Genomic DNA, 19,280 nt, shown 5'->3' on the forward strand with positions numbered 1-19,280 from the left:
AAGAAGACAATTTCGGATAACATTTTTTGGAGGTCTATTTACAAGTCTGCAACTTCGGATGAGGACAGAATCTTGGTCTAGTTACAGGGCCATAGTGATAGAGTCTCGACATTGCTGTAGCAAGGAGAATTTAATGCAAGGAGAATTTGATTATAGTGTCGGTGAAAGTGCAGGAGAAGACACAGTCATAGTCTCTTGTTAGAAGGATCTCAGGGATACTTTTTCTCAGCATAAACACAACCATAGAAATCACTGTCTCACAGTCTTGATGTGTTCATGATGAAGAGGATCTCCATGGTCATCAAGTCTCAAGATACCTGCTAAAAACAGTCATGATCCTAATTGTAATCATGGTCTCGGTGGTGGTCTAAAGAATATCTTGGTGGTAATGCAACAAGGGTGCAATAATGATGCAACAATAATGATGGTGTAGTAGAGATGATCTTAGTAAGAATGCAGTGAAGATGGAATAATGATGAAGCAACAACAATGAACTAAGTACAGATAGATATATGGTGCAACAGTCATACTCACATGAATATCTCAATGAGGTAAGCATGAATGATGATCTCGGTAGCAAGAAGAGGATTGGTGTCTTGGTCTTAGAGTGGCCTAGTAGGTCAAGGCTCATGGTCTTGGTATTCGTCAATTGGAATCTCTATAAGAATAATTTTGTGCGGGTTTTCCTCTCCAAGAGGGAGAGGTTTTGGCCCTGGCAAAATGCCAACATCTTGTGTTCTTGTCTCTTTGTTTTTGGTAGCTATTTGATGAAATAAGAAACACACACTCTAGTAATGTCAAAGAGAAGATTGTGCTAATAAGAAAATTAAAATGCCTCACAAATAGTTATCAAGTCAAGAAGAATCTCATTAACTACATGTGCCCTAGATTCTTCAACATGGTATTAGAGCTAAGGTGCTGAAGTCAAAGGAAGGGCAACAAAAGAGACATACAAGGATCAATCTTCAAGAAGGGCATTAAAACAAGTTTAAGGGTTTTGTCAAGATTAAAGGATCAAGTCTACAACAACAGTCTACAATAGCAAAGGATTTTTGTCTATGCAATCTAGAAGACAGTCTACAACAACAAGAGCTTTTATGCTCACAAGTCATCATCAAAAGGCCACCAAGACCCTCATAAAAGTTGTCTACAAAGCAAGACCTCATCTTGGAACAGGTTGACACCATGGAAGCAACCTTGATCCACACTACAAAAGAAGGCATATTGAAAGCAAGAAGGCATTGTCATCTCCAAGGTTATGAAATCAAGCAAGGATCATCTCCTTGCCCTAGAAGAAGACCATCCGAGGAAGCAACAAATCATCAAAAGGGAGAAACCTTTTCTATTAAGGAAAGGCTTTCTCACTTGAAAGAAGATCATCCAAGAAGAAGCCCTCATACATCTTCTTCAACCATCATCAACATGATCAAGGTGAAGATTTCATCTTCACATGACAAGTAAGTATCTTTTCAATTTATAAATTTGGTTAAATGACTTCATGAATTGCAAGGACATCTATAAGTTGATGGGTCATCAAGATTCCTTGCATGAAGAAGGAGGATAGTCATAGTCCTCTAAGAAGCTGAAGTCATTAAACATATCAATAGGTCTCCTCTGAATTTATGGAAAGGGATGCTTATGAAAGATCCCCTCACATAGCAATATTGGAGACATCAAAGTGATGTAGATGATAAACTCATTCTCTAAAGATGCAATGAAGAAGGTCACATGAAATATGATCTACATGAAAGTAAAGGGTATCAAAGGATGTAGGATATCTTCCATCTACAAGACCTAGAAAGGAAGATAACCATAATGCACTAACAGATAATCAAGGTAACAAATATCTATAAGATAAGAAGGTTACCTCATTCGACAACTTATGGTCTCTATGCTAAATAGAGAAAGACAAGTTGATGGCAAAAGTATTGAAGGGTAAAAGACTAAATCATGTGCAGAAAGGAAAGGGAAGTTTGGTCCTCAAACAAGCAGAATAGGTATAGCTAAAATTATGGAAGCTCATATCATCAGACAGATGGAGGAAGTTGAAGAAAAGGGCCATGGAAAGAGGGAGTAGCAAATCTCTCATGAGTAAGATGGTATCCCTCACAAAAGGGTCCTATCATAAGCTTCTGCGATAAGATATGACAATGATGATAAGATGCATCGTGGCATCATGGAAGCATTAGAAACAAGAACTCGTGACATCTCCATGGGAATCATGAAGGACAAAGTCCATGATAGACAAAACATGAAGGACATAGCTCTTAGAAACCTCAGTGGACATTGAAAGGAAGAAGTCATCTAGGACAAGGCTTATCGTACATGAAGTCAAAAAGGAAACATCTGCCAGTTGGGGATATACCAGATCCTCAAAATTCTCTGATGGAATCCTCATCGTAGGATTCACTAATCTAGATAGGAAGCAAGTGTTTCAACAAGGAACTCCAACTTATGGAATCCATGAGACGATGACGTGATGACATGAAGCAGATCAAGGGATTGAAGAGATATTCAATCAAGGAAGTTGCTGGAAGAAGCCTTGATGACCTAAAGGTAAACATAAGGTATGTATGCTTGTGTTTAATATTATGACATGTCATATGGTTGCAGGTAACATAGATCATTACTTCTATCTTGAGAATCACGATCAAGAGAAAAATGATCTCCTCCTCTGAAAGGATACAAGAAGACATAGGACACACTAGATGAAATCAACATAATATGTCCTCATATGAAGTATGAGGTGGCTGATCACAACTAAGAAACTCTAATTAAAAGGCACCTGGGAATGGAATGTGTAAGGAAGGAAGAGATTGTGAGATATGCAACCCTGATGAAGGCAATCAACATTCAAAAGATTAAGAAGACTTGACTAGAAAATCTCTCGGAAAGATATGAAGACTCTGATGGAAAAAATGTAGACTCTTGACAATGGATATCTTTGGGAGATGTGTCAACATGAATGCAGGATGCTGATACCTACAAAAATATGTCATGATGAAGAGCCACCTAGTAAGGTACGATTTGATTTAATGATATATTTGATTTCTTGAATAATATTTGGATAAGTTCATGTAGGGCTACTTACAAGTACAACTAGCACTCATGTAATGAATGGAAGAAGCATGGTGAGAAAGAAGTAGTCATATTACGAAGGTTCCAGATATAAAGAAGGCCACTTTCCATGAAGAAAGGAATGACATGACGAACTAAGGAGGAAAGTGATTGATGACTGTTTCCCTACAAGAAAGAAGCTCAACTAACTTTCATGACATCAAGGAGAGAAGTTGATCAAGCAGCTAAAGGACCCACGAAGAAGAAGTTGTTGATGTATAGAAGAGTCCCTAGCTAAGAGGGAGCTCTGACAGGTCCCTAATCAAGAGGGAGCTTGGATTAGATCACCCCTGATTAAAAAGGAGTGACAGTTGTGTTTTTCTATTTCATGTGTCATGCATTAGACCAGGACTAGCAACCGTATGTCTAGGTGAAGGCCATGAATGGAAATGTAGGCACATGATAGACACACTATTCTTGTTTTCATCTAGGAAGAAAGAATGGAGGATTGGGTAATCATCTGGCATCTGATGCTCTTTGAGGATGTGTAGGGCATCCAAGGTAAGAGTAGGCAAGAGGATCGATATTCTTTGAGGGATGGACCCAAGATAGGAATATTCCTAGAAGGTCATACTCAGTGAACACCCAGGTGGGTATGTACCTTGAGAGACAATGATAAAGGTGTCTATAAATCATTGGTCTCGCCAACATTGTGCTTTGATCTTATGAGAGATAGAGCTGTTAGTCAAGGCCTTGCTATAAACAATGTTGGTTACTATGATGCTATAATAGATGGGTTACCAATCCAATTCTTCTTATGAGAAATTCTTCAGATTGAGAATGACCAAGTACCATTATAAATACCTCCCTAGTTAAGAGGGAGTGTTGAATAAAGTGTAACTATGTTCAGTATTAACAAATGTAATTTTGATCTTTGTACTCATCAAGAAAAAGAAATATCATTTTTGTAAATTATAAGAATGAGTTTCTTGCTCATTCCATAGGTCTAAGAAAGTCAAAGAGTCAAAGACATGTGTAAAGAGCTCTTCTTGAGCATATATGTAATGAATATAAGTCTACCTAGTGACTAGATTAGCCCTCCAAGACAAGCACAATCCTCTTGAAAAGAGCAGCAAACAAAACGATGTCAAATATAGTCAAGTCGGCCAGCAAAACGACATAAAGATTAGTCATGTCAGCTCAAATGAAGTGACACAACACTTCACTGTCATGTCGGCTTATTTATAGAGACGTGACAACTATAAATAGCCCGTTGAGGTCACCACAGAAGCTCAGATTTTCAGACAAGTCTCTGCAACTGCGGATGGGTACAGGAAGACAATTTCAGATAACATTTTCGGAGGTCTGTTCACAAGTCTGCAACTTCGGATGAGGACAGAATCTCGGTCTAGTTACAGGGTCACAGTGATACAGTCTTGGCATAGCTGTAGCAGACCTTGGTGCAAGGAGAATTTGATTACAGTCTCAGTGAAAGTGCAGGAGAAGACACAATCATAGTCTCATGTTAGAAGAAGGATCTCAGGGATACTTTGTCTCGGCATAAACACAGTCACAGAGATCACTGTCTCACAGTCTTGATGTGTTCATGATGAAGAGGATCTCTGTGATCATCCAGTCTCAGCATACCTACTAAACACAGTCATGATCCCAATTGTAATCATGGTCTCGGTGGTGGTCTAAAGAAGATCTCGGTGGTAATGCAACAAAGGTGCAATAATGATGGTGCAGTAGAGATGATCTTAGTAAGAATGCAGTGAAGATGGAACAATGATGAAGCAACAACAATGAACTAAGTACAAATGGAGATATGGTGCAACAGTCATACTCCCATGAATATCTCAATGAAGGAAGCATGAATGATGATCTCCGTGAAGCAGTAATGATGATGATGATCTCAACAGCAAGAAGAGGATTGGTGTCTTGGTCTTGGAGTGGCCTAGTAGGTCAAGGGTCATGGTCTTGGTATTCGTCAATTGGAATCTCTATAAGAATAATTTTGTGCGGGTTTTCCTCTCCAAGAGGGAGAGGTTTTGGCCCTGGCAGAATGCCAACATCTTGTGTTCTTGTCTCTTTGTTTTTGGTAGCTATTTGATGAAATAAGAAACACACACTCTAGTAATGTCAAAGAGAAGATTGTGCTAATAAGAAAATTAAAATGCCTGACAAATAGTTATCAAGTCAAGAAGAATCTCATAAACTACATGTGCCCTAGATTCTTCAACAAAAGAATGATAAAGACTTTGAGACCCAACAATGGAGAGGAATACACTTCAAAAGAGCTGACTACATATTGTAAAGAAGCAAGTATTAAGAGGGAGCTCATTGTTCCCTACAATCCTGAGTAGAATGGAGTTGCATAAAAGATGAATAGAACCATTGAAGAATGCATAAAGACTATGATATTTAATCAAGATTTACCAAAATTTCTATGGGGAGAAGTAGGCATGACAACAATATATATACAAAATAGAAGTCCTCATAGAATCCTTGATAATATGACACCGAAAGAAGTATTCACAGGGAAGAAGCCATGTGTAAACCATCTTTGAATCTTTGGGTGTCCCGCATACATCCATGTTCCAAAAGACAAGCGAAAGAAGTTGGACTCTATAAGTATAAAATGTATCTTTGTTGGCTATATCCTTTCATCAAAGGCTTATAGAATCTACATCAAAGAAGGAAGATAAATTGAAGTTAGCAGGGATATTATATTTGATGAAAACCATGCCTACAAAAGATCCAAGTATATACCAATTGAATCCAATGAAGAAGAAGTACCACTATTTGAAGAAGAAGAGCAACATGAAAAGGCCCCTGCAAACCAAGGAAAAGAAGGACCAAGTGAGCCTATTCAACCTATAATCATTCCCGAAACAAAGAAGAGGCCAAATTGGTTAAAAGCTACACTTGAAGATGCCGAAGGACATGGAGCAACTAAAGGAACTTTCAGAGAAAGAAAAAGACCAAAGAGATACTTAGGGTATGCAACATACATGACAAAGTTAATTGAAGCATAACCAACTACCTTTGAAGAAGCCACTAATTAAGAAGGATGGAAGAAAGCGATGTAGGATGAATATAATCCATCATGAAGAATGGGGTTTGGGAAATCGTTCCTAGACCTAGTGACAAATTGGTTGTCACCTCCAAATGGATTTACAAGATCAAACATGTCATTGATGGAAGCATAGACAAATACAAAGCCAGATTTGTTGCAAGGGGTTTCTCACAAAAGGAAGGAATAAATTATGAAGAAACATTTGCTCCTACTGCCAGGTATACTACTATTAGATTGTTGGTTTCACTAGCTGCTACTATGGGATGGAATTGTTGAGAAATCTAGGGCATCAAAGTTAAGTGATTTCTCTTCTATTAGTAACTGCTTGTGAATGCTTTTTACTTCTTAGATTAGGATCTTCTTTTACTTATGTTAGTATAGTATTATTCTTCATCAAACAACTACCATTGCATGAACCATAAAGAGACAAGAGACACAGAATATAGGCTATAAGCCAGGGCCAAACCTCTCTCACTTGAGAGGAAAACCCGAACAAATTCTTCTTCTTATAGAGATTCCAATTGACGAATACCAAGACCAAGACCCTTGACCTACTTGCCACTCCAAGACCAAGACACAAGCTCCCTTGATGAGATCCTTAGTCAACGATAGTCAACCTTCTGCTCCTTTCTTCTTCTCGGCTCCTCTTCAACTTCGACTTCCTTTTGCTTCAGACTTTCGGCCTCCTTGAATTAGGTCTGCAATCCTAATTCAAAAACCCTAACATATGCATAAGACCCTCTATTATGACTTGATTCCCTTCGCTTTAGTGGGAGATCTTCTCCTTGGTAACTCGGCTAGAGATATACCCTTATCTCCTCTTGCTTTGACCTTCCTGCAATACTTCAGCCTCTTCTGCAACAGAAACAGTCCCCTTTCTTTGCACGTGTGAGTGATGGATAACCCTAAAACAGACCCAAACAATCCTCGCTCTTCCTTCCTTCCTTTTGCTAGCTATATGACTTTCTTCTAAGTGATTCTCACACTTCTTACTGCAACTCCTCACTTGTCCAAGATTATGTCTTCTGAACTGAGGCCAAGTTTCCTATTTATAGTGGTTTCCCCTTCAAACTAGCTGACTTGATGGAGTAGAGTCGACCTGTCAGTTGGAGGAGATTATTAATTCCTTCTTGAAGCCGATTTGCTAGGAGATGCTTGTGTTTGTCTTGGAGGGTCTTTTGTCTCTTTTAATGACATACACGTGTAACATGCCCACGAAGGGTCCTTCATACGTGACATAGACTCAAATTGACTTTTATGACTAGATGACAAATCCTAAAGGCTCACAATGAGAGCCATCACTAAAAATAAATTTCCTTGCTCATGAAACCCACGAGACAAGCATCACAAAAATAATTTTATTTTGCTTCTTTACATTAATTACATAAAATCACATTTACATGTCATTATGAAGACCGAACCTAGTTACACTTTTCAACAGGAATATCCATCAAATAGATGCCAAAACAACATTTCTAAATGGAACCATTGATGAAGAAGTATATATTGAACAACCAGAAGGCTTTGAGATAAATAACAGGGATACACATGTTTGCAGACTCAAGAAAACTCTATATGGCTTGAAGCAAGCTCCTAGGGCTTGGTATGCAAGAATGGATGCATATCTCTTAAGGATTGGGTTCGTCAAAAGTTCTGCCAATGCAAATCTCTACATCAAGATAGTGAAGAATGAACCAATCATTATACTACTATATGTGGATGATTTGTTTATTACAAGTGTGGAGTACAAAATTCTAGAATGCAAGAAAATGTTGGCAACAGAATTTGAAATGAAAGATTTGGGACTCATGCACTATTACTTGGGCTTGGAAGTCTGGCAGAAACCCAATGAAATATATCTTGGTCAAGGTAAGTACATAATCAAGATGTTACAAAAGTTTGGTATGATGGATTCCAGGCCAGTGACTACTCCCATGATAAAAAATCTCAAGAAGTTGAGAAGCTCTGACTCTAGTCTCATTGATCCTACAAGCTATTGTAAGTTGGTGGGCTCTCTGATGTACTTGGTGAATACAAGACTTGATATATGCTTTTGCTGCAAATGTTCTTAGTCAATTTCAGTTGGAACCTCGTCATGATCATTGGATGATTGCCAAGCATATCTTGAGATACTTATGTGGTACAATTCATCACTCCCTGAAGTATGATGGAAAGAAAGTTAGGTGAACAGGTTTTACTGATTCGATTGGGGTGGCAGTGACATTGATGGAAGAAGCACTACCCATGGATGTGTCAATTTGGGATTTGCAATGATTTCATGGATGAGTAGAAAACAAGATTTTGTTGCGTTAAGTAGTGTTGAAGTAGAATATTTTGTTGCATGTGAAGTAGGAAAAGAAGTTGTTTGGTTAAGAAAACTCTTGTCAAATTTGTTTGGAAAGCCTCTAGATCCTATAGTGATAAATTGTGATAATCAAAGCAACATCAAGATGTCTGAAGACCCCGTATTCCATGCCAGGACGAAGCGTATCAACAAGAAGTACCATTACATTAGGAGTTTGGTACAAGATGGGTAGCTACAATATAATCCTACAGATGAACATGTAGCTGATATGTTGACAAAATCTCTTCCGAATAAGAAGTTTGAATATTTTAGAAGCATGCTTGGATTGGTTGATGTTACAGATTTAGTTTATAGGGAGAGATGAAGCATCTTGTGGCAACAACATGCTTGGGAGGACATCTAGCCTGCCTATTGTTGATATCTAGATCCTGAAGTAGGGAGGGTGGTGTTAGTCATGGAGCTTTGACCTTGCATATGCACCTAGAGCCCTGGGTTGGTGATAGATCTTAAAATCCTGATGGTACCTAGAGAGGCTAAAGCTTGAGTTCACCTTAGTTCCACCCAATTAGAGTACCTTGGTCATTTATCTAATCTGTAGCACTACGTGTGCTAAAACTCTTCATAGTTCATATCATTTTGAGATCTCCCATGTACCTTTATATGTATGTAATTATGAATTCCTCCCTAGTTAAGAGGGAGTGTTGAAGAATGTAACTAGTGTTAGTTTTCATAATTGTACTTGTCAAAATAAATTTTATTATTAAAAACAATGACTTATTAAAGAATGGGTTTCATGCTTGGGTCAATGTTTTCTAGGTCAAAGCCTCAATTGAGGGCTTCTAGGTTCTGTATCGAGTCAATAGAGTCATTGTCATTTTTATTAGACCCTTCTTGGGCTTGTAAAAATAATTATTTTTGAGTCAAAAAGTTATTTATCACTTCCACACCAAGTCGACCTTGTCCCCATGAAGTCGGCCTACATTAGGGCAATTCGACCCAATAGAAAGGCTATATATAGAGAGGCAACTTGACCTATTTGGAGCACTCACTCAACAAGTTCGATCTACAAGAAAGAGAAGCAAAAAAAGAGAGTGAAGTAGCTGGAGAAGGAAGAAAGAAGTTGGGAAGACCTAAAACGAGTTCTTGGGCTATCTATTTCTCACACGTGCGAAGTTTCTAGGCAGTTGCTGGGGTCGAAATTATGAAACTACTATAGGTCCAAAATTCTATCGCTGGAGCCGAAAATCTATTGTGGAGGGCCGAAATTCTAGATTGTAGTTGCTATCGGGAAGCTGTCACTTAGAGACTTTGACAAGGATCATCTATTGGGAGGAAGGGTTGACTTGGTGATTGTAGGAAGTCTTTGTCTAGGTCTAAAGAGCCTTAGATTGTCTCATCTTGATTCGAGTCTACTAGTGGAAGAGTTGAACTGGGTTTTCCCCTTAGAGGAGTTTTTCCTTGGCTAAGTGCCTATATCTTGTGTCTCTTGTTCTTGTGGTCTTCATGTACATATAATTTGGTAATTGCTTGATGAAAGATAAACTAATAAAGAAGTAAAAGAAGCCAACATAATTCACATGTAATTATCAAGAAAGTGGAATCAAACCCTAATTCCTATAAGCATTGATTTCTCAACATATACTATGGAAGTATAGTATGAAGTTGAAAACATTCCACTATAATTAAAATGTACCTTGGAAAAGCATGATAGAGTCTTCCAACAAAATTCTAAATGGACTACCTTCTAGAGATCATGAACATCAAATTAAGCTCATACTTAAAAATACACCTCCAAATAAAATGCCTTTAGATACCTATTACCCATCATTTCAACAGGGCTAACTATAGCCATTTTTCTTTTGGCAACAACATTGTAAGTCTAGAGAATGCAAGTCGAAAGCCTTGTAGGCCATGTGATGCTATCTATTATGGTATCTTAGGTCTGTCTTGGTTGCCCATGCCCTATCCTTTTAGACTCCATTTGTGTTAATTTCCCCGCAAACCTAGCACTTGGCAATCCATTGACCTAACAAATAACTGATCCAATGAATGAATGCACAACTAAGTTCTTAATTTTAATTAGTGGAAGCAAAACATAACCAATTCTCACAATCCTAGCACCTGATACTTAATTCCTGGTAGATTACAGATATACTGATTAATTGTACAACTAGGTTCTTAACACAATAAATTTAGCGAAAAATATGCCAATCTTAATTAGGAAAAGATGACACGATGTATTCTACCCAATCATAGCTCTTCATTAAAATTCAGAATGAACTTGGGTTCTCTTCTTGGGAAAATGGCCCAACTGCGGAAATACATACAACAACTGGATTTGATCTAGTTGATTATGCCCTCCTTGGCTGATTTGGATCTTCTTGCCACTCCTTCCTCGGACCCAACACACTCACTGAGATTCCTCTTTCAATCTTGTGTTGTTGTATGGTGTATCTTCTCCTTCTCCATAGCCTTGCTTTTATAACTTTTCGTTGAGCTAAATTCATAACCCAAATCTTCAAAGTGATTGACGACCGAGATTAGATCTCACCTTACTTGAGATCAAGGGATGAGATTAAAACATAATTACTAAAGTAAATAATTTACTTTTCTTAAGTTTACTTTAACTCAATAAGCCAACATAATAATTATGTGTTTTTCCTAAGTTTAACTTAGGCTAAGTTTAAATTGCTCACATTTGAGCAAGTGTTCTAAGGAGATTGTGGGCGACTTCTTCATGCCTAGACAATTAGGCCCCTACAAAAGTACCTGCCTGAGCTGCAAACGTCTACACTCCCTCTTAGCAAGGGAGGTGCTTCTGCCACCTAGAATTGACTTCGATCATGGAATCACATCTGTTGTCTTGGCTGTTCTCTTTGAACTAGAAGCCTTCCATGCCATCTAGTCTAGAAACATCCTTGAAGTCTTGCTTTCCTTGGCTTGATTCCTAGAAGCCTCATGCTCCTAAACATCTTGTAAGGTCATCTTGTACCAAGAGACCTTCTTGACGGATTTGGAGTTCTTGACGGATTTGGAGTTCTTGACGGATTTGGAGGAATATATCGACTACTCCTCCCTTCTTGAACTTTAAGGCTGACTCCCTCCGAGTTGCTCAACCTTCAAAGCTACCTACTCCTTGTTCTCTGTCACTACTTTACTTTGTTCCATTGTTCAAATAGGTTGGCCCTTTACCCTATACATGTTGCTCTCTTTGTCTCCCATGACATGTCCCTCATTAGAGCTAGATCCACTAGGTCTGATCAATGCCTTTCCATCTTGGAATGCTACAAAAAACCCCTTCTTCTCCATCATAGAGACTGAGAGAAAACTCCACCTAAGTTATGGCACCCACAACACGTCCTTGAATTCCATCCTGCCTCTTGACTTGAGTTGGAATATCATTGTTCCAACTTCTTTTACGACAATTTTGGCATCATCAACAAACTCTAAATGCAGTTCTAAGTCCCACTCGGTCAGACTGTCAAACTATTCTCGTGCTCTTGTTATATGCCTTTGGCTTCACTGTTTAGCATCCATGCACCTATTGGTAATGTGCTCGAGGTAAGGTAGGAAACAAGTGTGAATTCGATTTCGAACTTCCTAACAAACTCCTCCTAAGCCTCTGTCGACGCAACTACAACTGGCTGCGTGCCCTTCGCCCTTTCTTCATCTCCAAACACTATGAAGCATAATTTCTTGTCTTATGACAGGAAAAACACCTGACCTTAGTCAAGTCCTTCTTGGGTTGTGAGGTTGACTCCTTAACCCCTACTACTCAAACCTTTTCTCCTTGTTGCCTGACTGACAAGAGCAAGACTATCATCATCCCCACTCTTTTGTTGTCATCCAAAGAATGATTTCTCCCAAATCTCCTAGGTGAAGTCATCCCATTGTTTGTTTAGATATGGTAGCTTTTCTCTTGCTATTTCACCTGTCACAAAGGTAGCCCATGGTTTTGAGAACCCGCTCAAGGTTGTCCTTACAAGCTCGTCATCTAGAAAGGATACCCCAACAACTCCAAGCTCATCTTGAATTTGTTGAAGCCTAGTGAGGTATGATGCCACATTATTTGATTCAATCATCTTGGTGTTCTTGAGCTTCTCCCTTAACACCATTTTCTGATTATGATTGTCACTCTGATATAGGCTCATCAAAGCAATCCACATCTGATGGACATTGTTCTTCCCTAATATATGAAGGATCATGTGATCCTTCACCCATCCATGATGATATGTTTGGCCTTCACATCTTTTAATTTGTAGGCTGCCATAGCTATAATGTCTGAAGGAGTTGTAACTTGGGTGTTTGCAAACTCCCATAGACTGTTCCCCTTGAGAACCAATGCTATCCTCTCATTCAATGGACTAAAGTTGTAAACCCCATCCAACCTATCCTCAAACCTTAGACTGGTTGATGCCACCCTAAAATTAGAAAATCACTGGACACTTCTAACTGTTACACCCTAATTGTTATGGTTTCCCTCTTTCCCTTTGAGGGCTACCTCTGCCAATCCTGCTAGTTGTACTAGCAAACTATTATCAACATTGTCCTATTGACTACGTAGTTGTTGTCCCTTGGCATTGATCCTTTGCGGCTTAGCTTACTGCCTCTTATGGTCCTCGTGTAGTCCATGCACGTCACTGACTTTCTCCACCTATTCGACTGACAGCTCCATCTGCAACAACTTACGACCACTACTGGTGAGGGCTACCTGTACGCAGCGATTCTCGATCTCTGCAACCACTGTGCCAACCCTTTTGTTCTCTGTGTTTGTGCCTAAGCTGTCTGCCTCCCGTGCCTTTTTTTAATGGCATGACGACATTGTGGCTGGGTTCATGGTCCTGTGGCTCTCTCAACAGCTGCGCGCTCTACAACATCTTGCGGTTGTCTTCCTCAATGTTTGTTGGCCGCTTCACTCATTGCTTGGTCACCTCAGTAACGTTGCCCTAGACTTTGCTAACCCACTCTGTTTGACGAAGATGTTGTCATTGCTTTGGTAGCTACAGTCAATCCATTGTTTTTTCTTTTTTTTTCTTTAGCTTGTGTTTGGTGGCTGCTACGCTAAACGACCCTTTTGTGGTTGGTCCCTACACAGATTGACGATATTGTCTCGACCTCGTCTCTACACGATGTTTTTTACCACGTTCCTTGCACTTTCTTACATCCTCCACTAACTATTGGCTCAATACGAGCCACTATGCACCGCTACTGTCCATCGATTGTTCTTCTTACCCATAGACCAATGTTGATGTTTCTTGAGCCTTGACAGTTGGTCTGCCCGATTGGAGTGTTGACGGCCACCTGCACTGGTGGTGGCTGGGATTGTTGGCCACAAACTCTTTGTTGGTCGCTGTCGAAGTTGTTGGTTGGTCAACCTTTTTTTTTCAATTTATCATTATCTCAACAGAATTTGCACCCATCTTTTAAAAAAAAATCTTTTCGACAGCCATAGCGATACAAACTTAGCCTCCTTAAAAAAATATTTCCACTCGTACAATTGTAGCCAAACCTAGCCCCAACGATCTTGTATGAACCTGACATCTGTGATTTAGAGAATGGTACTCTTATGATTTTTTGCTCTGATGTCATGCTAATTTTCCTTCAAACCTAGCCCCCGATAATCCATTGACCTAACAGATTAAAGATTAAAGATTAATTGCACAACTCAGTTCTTAACATAATAAATTTAGTGGAAACAAAATTATACCAATCTCAATCACGAAAAGATGACACAACATATTCTACCCAATCACAGTTCTTCATTAAAATTTAGAACTTACTTGGGTTTCCTTCCTGGGAAAATGGCCCAACTGAGAAAATACATATAACAACTGGATATGATCCAACTGATCAAGCCCTCCTTGGTTGATCTGGATCAATGTTCCACGGGGACTCGCCCCCCCTAGGGGTCTAGTTTCCTAGCTCCCCTGCGCTCCCGGGACTTTGGGATGAGAAGGGGTTGTTTCCCCATGCTCCCAAAAAACAGGGTACGCAAGGGGACGTGCCAGGGGGTCGTTTCCTTTTGCTGAGGGGTCGTTTCCGAAAAGGGGTTTGGGGGGTCGAGGGGGGACGTGGGGGGTCAAGGGGGGTTGTGGTGTCTGATTTTTTTAAATGAATTTAACATTCGTTTTATAACTTTAGGGTGAAGAATGACTTCCTATTGATGATCTTGAGGTAAAGAATGGCTTCCTAGATGCAATTGCAAAGATGTACAATGAGGTGGAGGGGGTAAGATTTTGAAGACTGTTTGTTCAGTTCGCATTTCTTAGTGGTCCCTTCAACACACGTGGTGCTCGGGCATATCGCATAGATCTAGCCCAAGATTACCTGATTGGTTGGTGGAGGATGCATGGGGATGGTGCTCCAGAGCCCAAAGATCTAGCTATGCGTTTGTTGTCTCAAATTTATAGTTCCTCTACAGTAGAGAGGAATTGGTCCACATATAGCTTCATCCACTCTATCAAGAGGAACAAGCTTACCTCTAAAAGAGCGAAGAAGTTAGTTGTTGTGCACAGTGCCCTACATCTTGAGCATAGGAAGACACCTGAGTATTTGAAGGGACCAGCAACACGATGGGATGTTGATCTAGAGGATGATGCACAAGTAGATATGGAGGAGAGACTTGATGAGAGACAGATGGGGTTGGTTGGTGTGCCACTTAGCATGTTTGAGAATGCTAGTGATTCAGATTCAAATGGTGATATGGTTGATTCGAATTTATTCATGCAGTAGCTGGATGCAGAGACTAGCGGGGAATTACCTTGAGGCTTCAGCGAAATTATGCTCGTTTATCGTTTGATATGTTGATGTTCTTATGTTATTCTGACTCTATAAAATTTTGACTCTTGATGTATCAGACTTGACTTTTATAATTTTATGTCGATATTCACAGTTTAGTATTAAATGTTCATAGTAGGAAGTGCAACATCAATATGGTTTAAACTTTAATCATAATGTATGATGTATGATTATAAATCAGAATTTAAAATTTTTATGATATTGGATAATGATATTCATATCAATGATCATGCTTTGCAGCTTTTCAATTCAAACCCAATTGTCATAGTGGACTCAATTTATAAATTATATTTTATATTTATAAGTTTTTAAGACCCTGACGTCCCCCCACGTTTCCTAAAAATTGGTGGGGAGCTTTTGCATAGGCCGCTCCCGCATATCCTCGCTCCCTCGCCCCCTCGTCTCGGAACCTTGGTGGAACATTGATCTAGATCTCCTTACTACCCCTTCCTTGGACCCAACACACTTAGTGACATGCCTCTCTCAATCTTGTGTTGTTGTATGATGTGTCTTCTCCTTCTCCTTAGCCTTGATTTTATAACTTTTCGTTGAGCTAAATCATTAACCCCATTTTTCAAAGTGATTGACGGTCAAGATTAGATCACGCCGCATTTGAGATCAAGGGCTAAGATTAAAACATAATTACTAGAGTAAATAATTTACTTTTCTTAAGTTTACTCTAGCTCAATAAGCCAACATAATAATTATGTGCTTTTCTTGAGTCTAACTTAGGTTATGTTACAAATGTAACTTCTTTACACTTGTGCAAGTGTTCTAAGCAGGCTGTGGGCAACATCTACATGCCTAGACACTAAAGCCTATTCAGAAGTACCTCCCTGAACTACAAACATCAATAGTAAGTCCTTTTGTCGAAGGCCTTAGAATGGACCGATTTGGTAACATGGTTTAGAAGATTCAATGGTTTTGTAGGGATGATCACACTATGTAAGGTCAATCCAAGCCATGTCTTGAGCATGCCTATGTTTTATCCACATCGTCATGTGTCATAGAGTTTGTATGCATTCCTTTGACTTTTGTGCATTATTTCTTTGACAGTGCCCAACATGACAGTCTCATAGTTCACATTATTTCATGTTTATTGAGGTAGGTCACAAATTCCAATGCATAGGGTCTTGGGTCACCAAAATCAAGAAAGGCTCAAAATGCTCAAAACAATATGTGCTTGGCATGCCATCTACATATTTTTTTAGATTGTGAAGGTGCCAAGCAGATATTCCAAGTCAAAGGTGGCTGTGCCCTCTATGGTGGAACATATGGGTTAAAATTGGCAAAATGGGGTCCGTACTTGACATGAAGGGACAAGACTTATGTCAAAGGTTATGTAAAAATTATTCAGACAAAATCCCATGTGCTCAATGCCTCAAATTAGCGGAGGCATTGGATATCAAGCATGTGGCTCATCCAAGCAAAGGGATGTCCCAAATGTGTGAAGTTAAACTAGTCATTTGGGAGGTCAAAACTAGCCGTTGAAGAGGAACTAGACGTTGAGGATGGTCAATAACTCAAGGGAAGTCAAGTTTCCAAGGCAGAGGGTGTTGGATATCAAGTCAACTAAGGCAAGTAGAGCCCTTCTACTAGACGTTTCCTTCATTATATTAGCCGTTGGGTCAAAGTAATGTTGTGTTGGGCGATGTTTATTTTATAGCCTAGTATGGGGCAGATATGTCTTTGAACATCATGTGAAAACAAAAAAATAAATAAACAAAAAATAAATAACAATGCATGTGTGAAGTCAAACTAGTCATTTGGGAGGTCAAAACTAGAGGTTGAGTATGGTCAATAACTCAAGTGAAGTCAAGTCTCCAAGGCCGAGGGCGTTGGATATCAAGTCAACTAAAGCAAGTCGACCCCTTCTACTAGACGTTTCCTTTATTATACTAGCTGTTGGGTCAAAGTAACGGAGTATTGGGCGATGTTTATTTTATAGCTTAGTATGGGGGAGATCTGTCTCTGAACATTATGTGAAAACAAAAAAATAAATAAACAAGAAACAAATAACAATGCCAATGCTTTTCATGACAATAATAAAATAAATAAACAAAAAAATAAATAACCACCTATGTACATCACAACATATAAGCAATAAATTAGTGTTATCCATCTTAAACCTGGATCTATAAAGGGTGTGGAGAGACCAAATTTCTGAAGGTGTAATTCTTTAATCATTTAATGTGAAAGAATTAATACATTACAAGTAATTAAATGATTGAAAAATTTGCACCTTAAAGAAATTCATCTCTGTAGATATATTCATCTCTGTAGATATATGATAGATCCGATCCTAGTTTAAAATGGATCTATGCTGGTTTCTGTTGATATATGACAGATCCGATTCTAGTTTAAAATAGTTTAAAATGGATCTATGCTGGTTTTTTTTTCCTGCCGATATATGATAGATCCGATCCTAGTTTAAAATGGATCTATGCTGGTTTATGCTGGTTTTTTTGACAGTTAAATTTTTGTAAACCCTAGATCTCTCATTCTATAAAGGAGTGGTAGGGCAGATTTGGGGAGCCGTGAGTTGCTATGCAATATTTAGTTTTGAGTCAATAGACGGGTGTGATCGGTTGCTGCAATATCTGTTTGCTGTAAATATTTTCAATCGTATGTTTTCAGAGTTGGCATTTCTTACTTACAGTTTTGATGAGTTTTTATTTCAGTTTTCTAGAGAATCGTAGGAGTGCGGATTTGATTACCATGTCCGAAAAATTTAACTTTTGCTAGCAGACAGTTACTGTCATGGAGTATTTCCATCATGTTTGGTTGATATTTACAAAGAAACATATTTAGCTGATATGTACATGGTTGCGACATGCTTTTATCTCCATTTTAGTCCCCATTGCCCATATATTAGTATACAGATCATTTCGCACCTCTGCTGTAAAGATTTTTCTTTGAAGAAAATGCACTCTCGCCATTTAAGACACTCAGGATATCTTTTCTTATATTTTTAAATCTAAGATGTATTTGTTAGTCTAATGATAAACATACCTATTTAGAGCCTGTGTAAATTAAGGCAATTGTTATTCTGCAGGAGGTGGATCACACAACGCATTTCTTTAGCGAGAAAGATGGCGTGGGCTTTGTGATTGAGGAGTAATATGGTTCATTAATGCGTACCACAATTTGATCAGCTGAGTTATCATTATAGATAAGAATTATTCCAGGCATTATTCGATGTTGTTGTACATATGAACTTTTTCAGGCAAGTTGAACGTGAAAGCAATTACGCCTTGGCAATTTTAGTCAGGCCAACAGGGCCCTGAATTGAAGGAAAATCTGTATGGTTGCGGAGATCATAAACTATTGTTATTTTTCATGGGAATAATAATTTGATCATAGTTTAGCTTGTCAGTCTGTTTGCATAATGAAATAATAAGATTAGTTACTCTCTTTTAGAAGTGATCCTGCATATTATTTTGCCAGTTAATGCAAAATGGAGAAAGCGCAGCAGTTACTGCAAAACGGAGAAAGCGCAGAAAATACTAATAGAGCAATTTTGTTTTTTTCACTCATGGAGGAAAAATTTGATATTAAATTGATTGGTATGCCGTTAAAAAAAAACCACCTAATTTTGATTGATTTTTTCCATGGTTGATAAAACTAGTGACAATATCCTCGTTGAAGATTTCATTCCACCCTAAGGATGACCGTCAGTATTAGCATTCCTTCACGACGATACTCTGAAACTATACATTTACATTGTATCACATTAACAATACTCTGTAACACCACAATGCCTTTCATAATTCTATCACAAGAATGAAAGAATTGATTATACTGTGCCATACCTTTTATCTCTTAGATCTTTTTTCATATTAATTTATTATTATTTAAAACATTATATTGAAGATTATTAAATTTTAATTTATAAAAAAAGGTTAAGAGTAATAAATTTATTTAGATTAAATTTAGTATTATTATTTTTGTTAAAGAAAAATATTTTATTCTAGAAATAAAATAAAATTAATAATTTAATTTGGAATTTTATAACCTAGTTAAATAATTTACGGATCCTAA

The 19,280-nt window shown here is 38.4% G+C and overlaps 1 protein-coding gene across 1 annotated transcript in view; it reads left to right on the forward strand.

Moving 5' to 3' along the window:
* Window positions 1-18,661, forward strand: part of LOC149192609 (uncharacterized) — a 132,820-nt gene extending 114,159 nt beyond the window's left edge. The window contains exon 3 of the mRNA XM_089404650.1: window positions 18,295-18,661. Within this exon, the coding sequence (XP_089260776.1) occupies window positions 18,295-18,360 (66 nt within the window). The 3' untranslated portion in view covers window positions 18,361-18,661. The remainder of the gene's footprint in view (window positions 1-18,294) is intronic.
* The last annotated feature ends 619 nt before the right edge of the window (window positions 18,662-19,280 follow it).

This window comes from Pinus tabuliformis, chromosome 2_2 (genome assembly GCF_031772625.1).
Source record: "Pinus tabuliformis cultivar Carrire ecotype Pingquan chromosome 2_2, CPIR1, whole genome shotgun sequence".
In the NCBI taxonomy this organism is placed as follows: Eukaryota; Viridiplantae; Streptophyta; class Pinopsida; order Pinales; family Pinaceae; genus Pinus; species Pinus tabuliformis.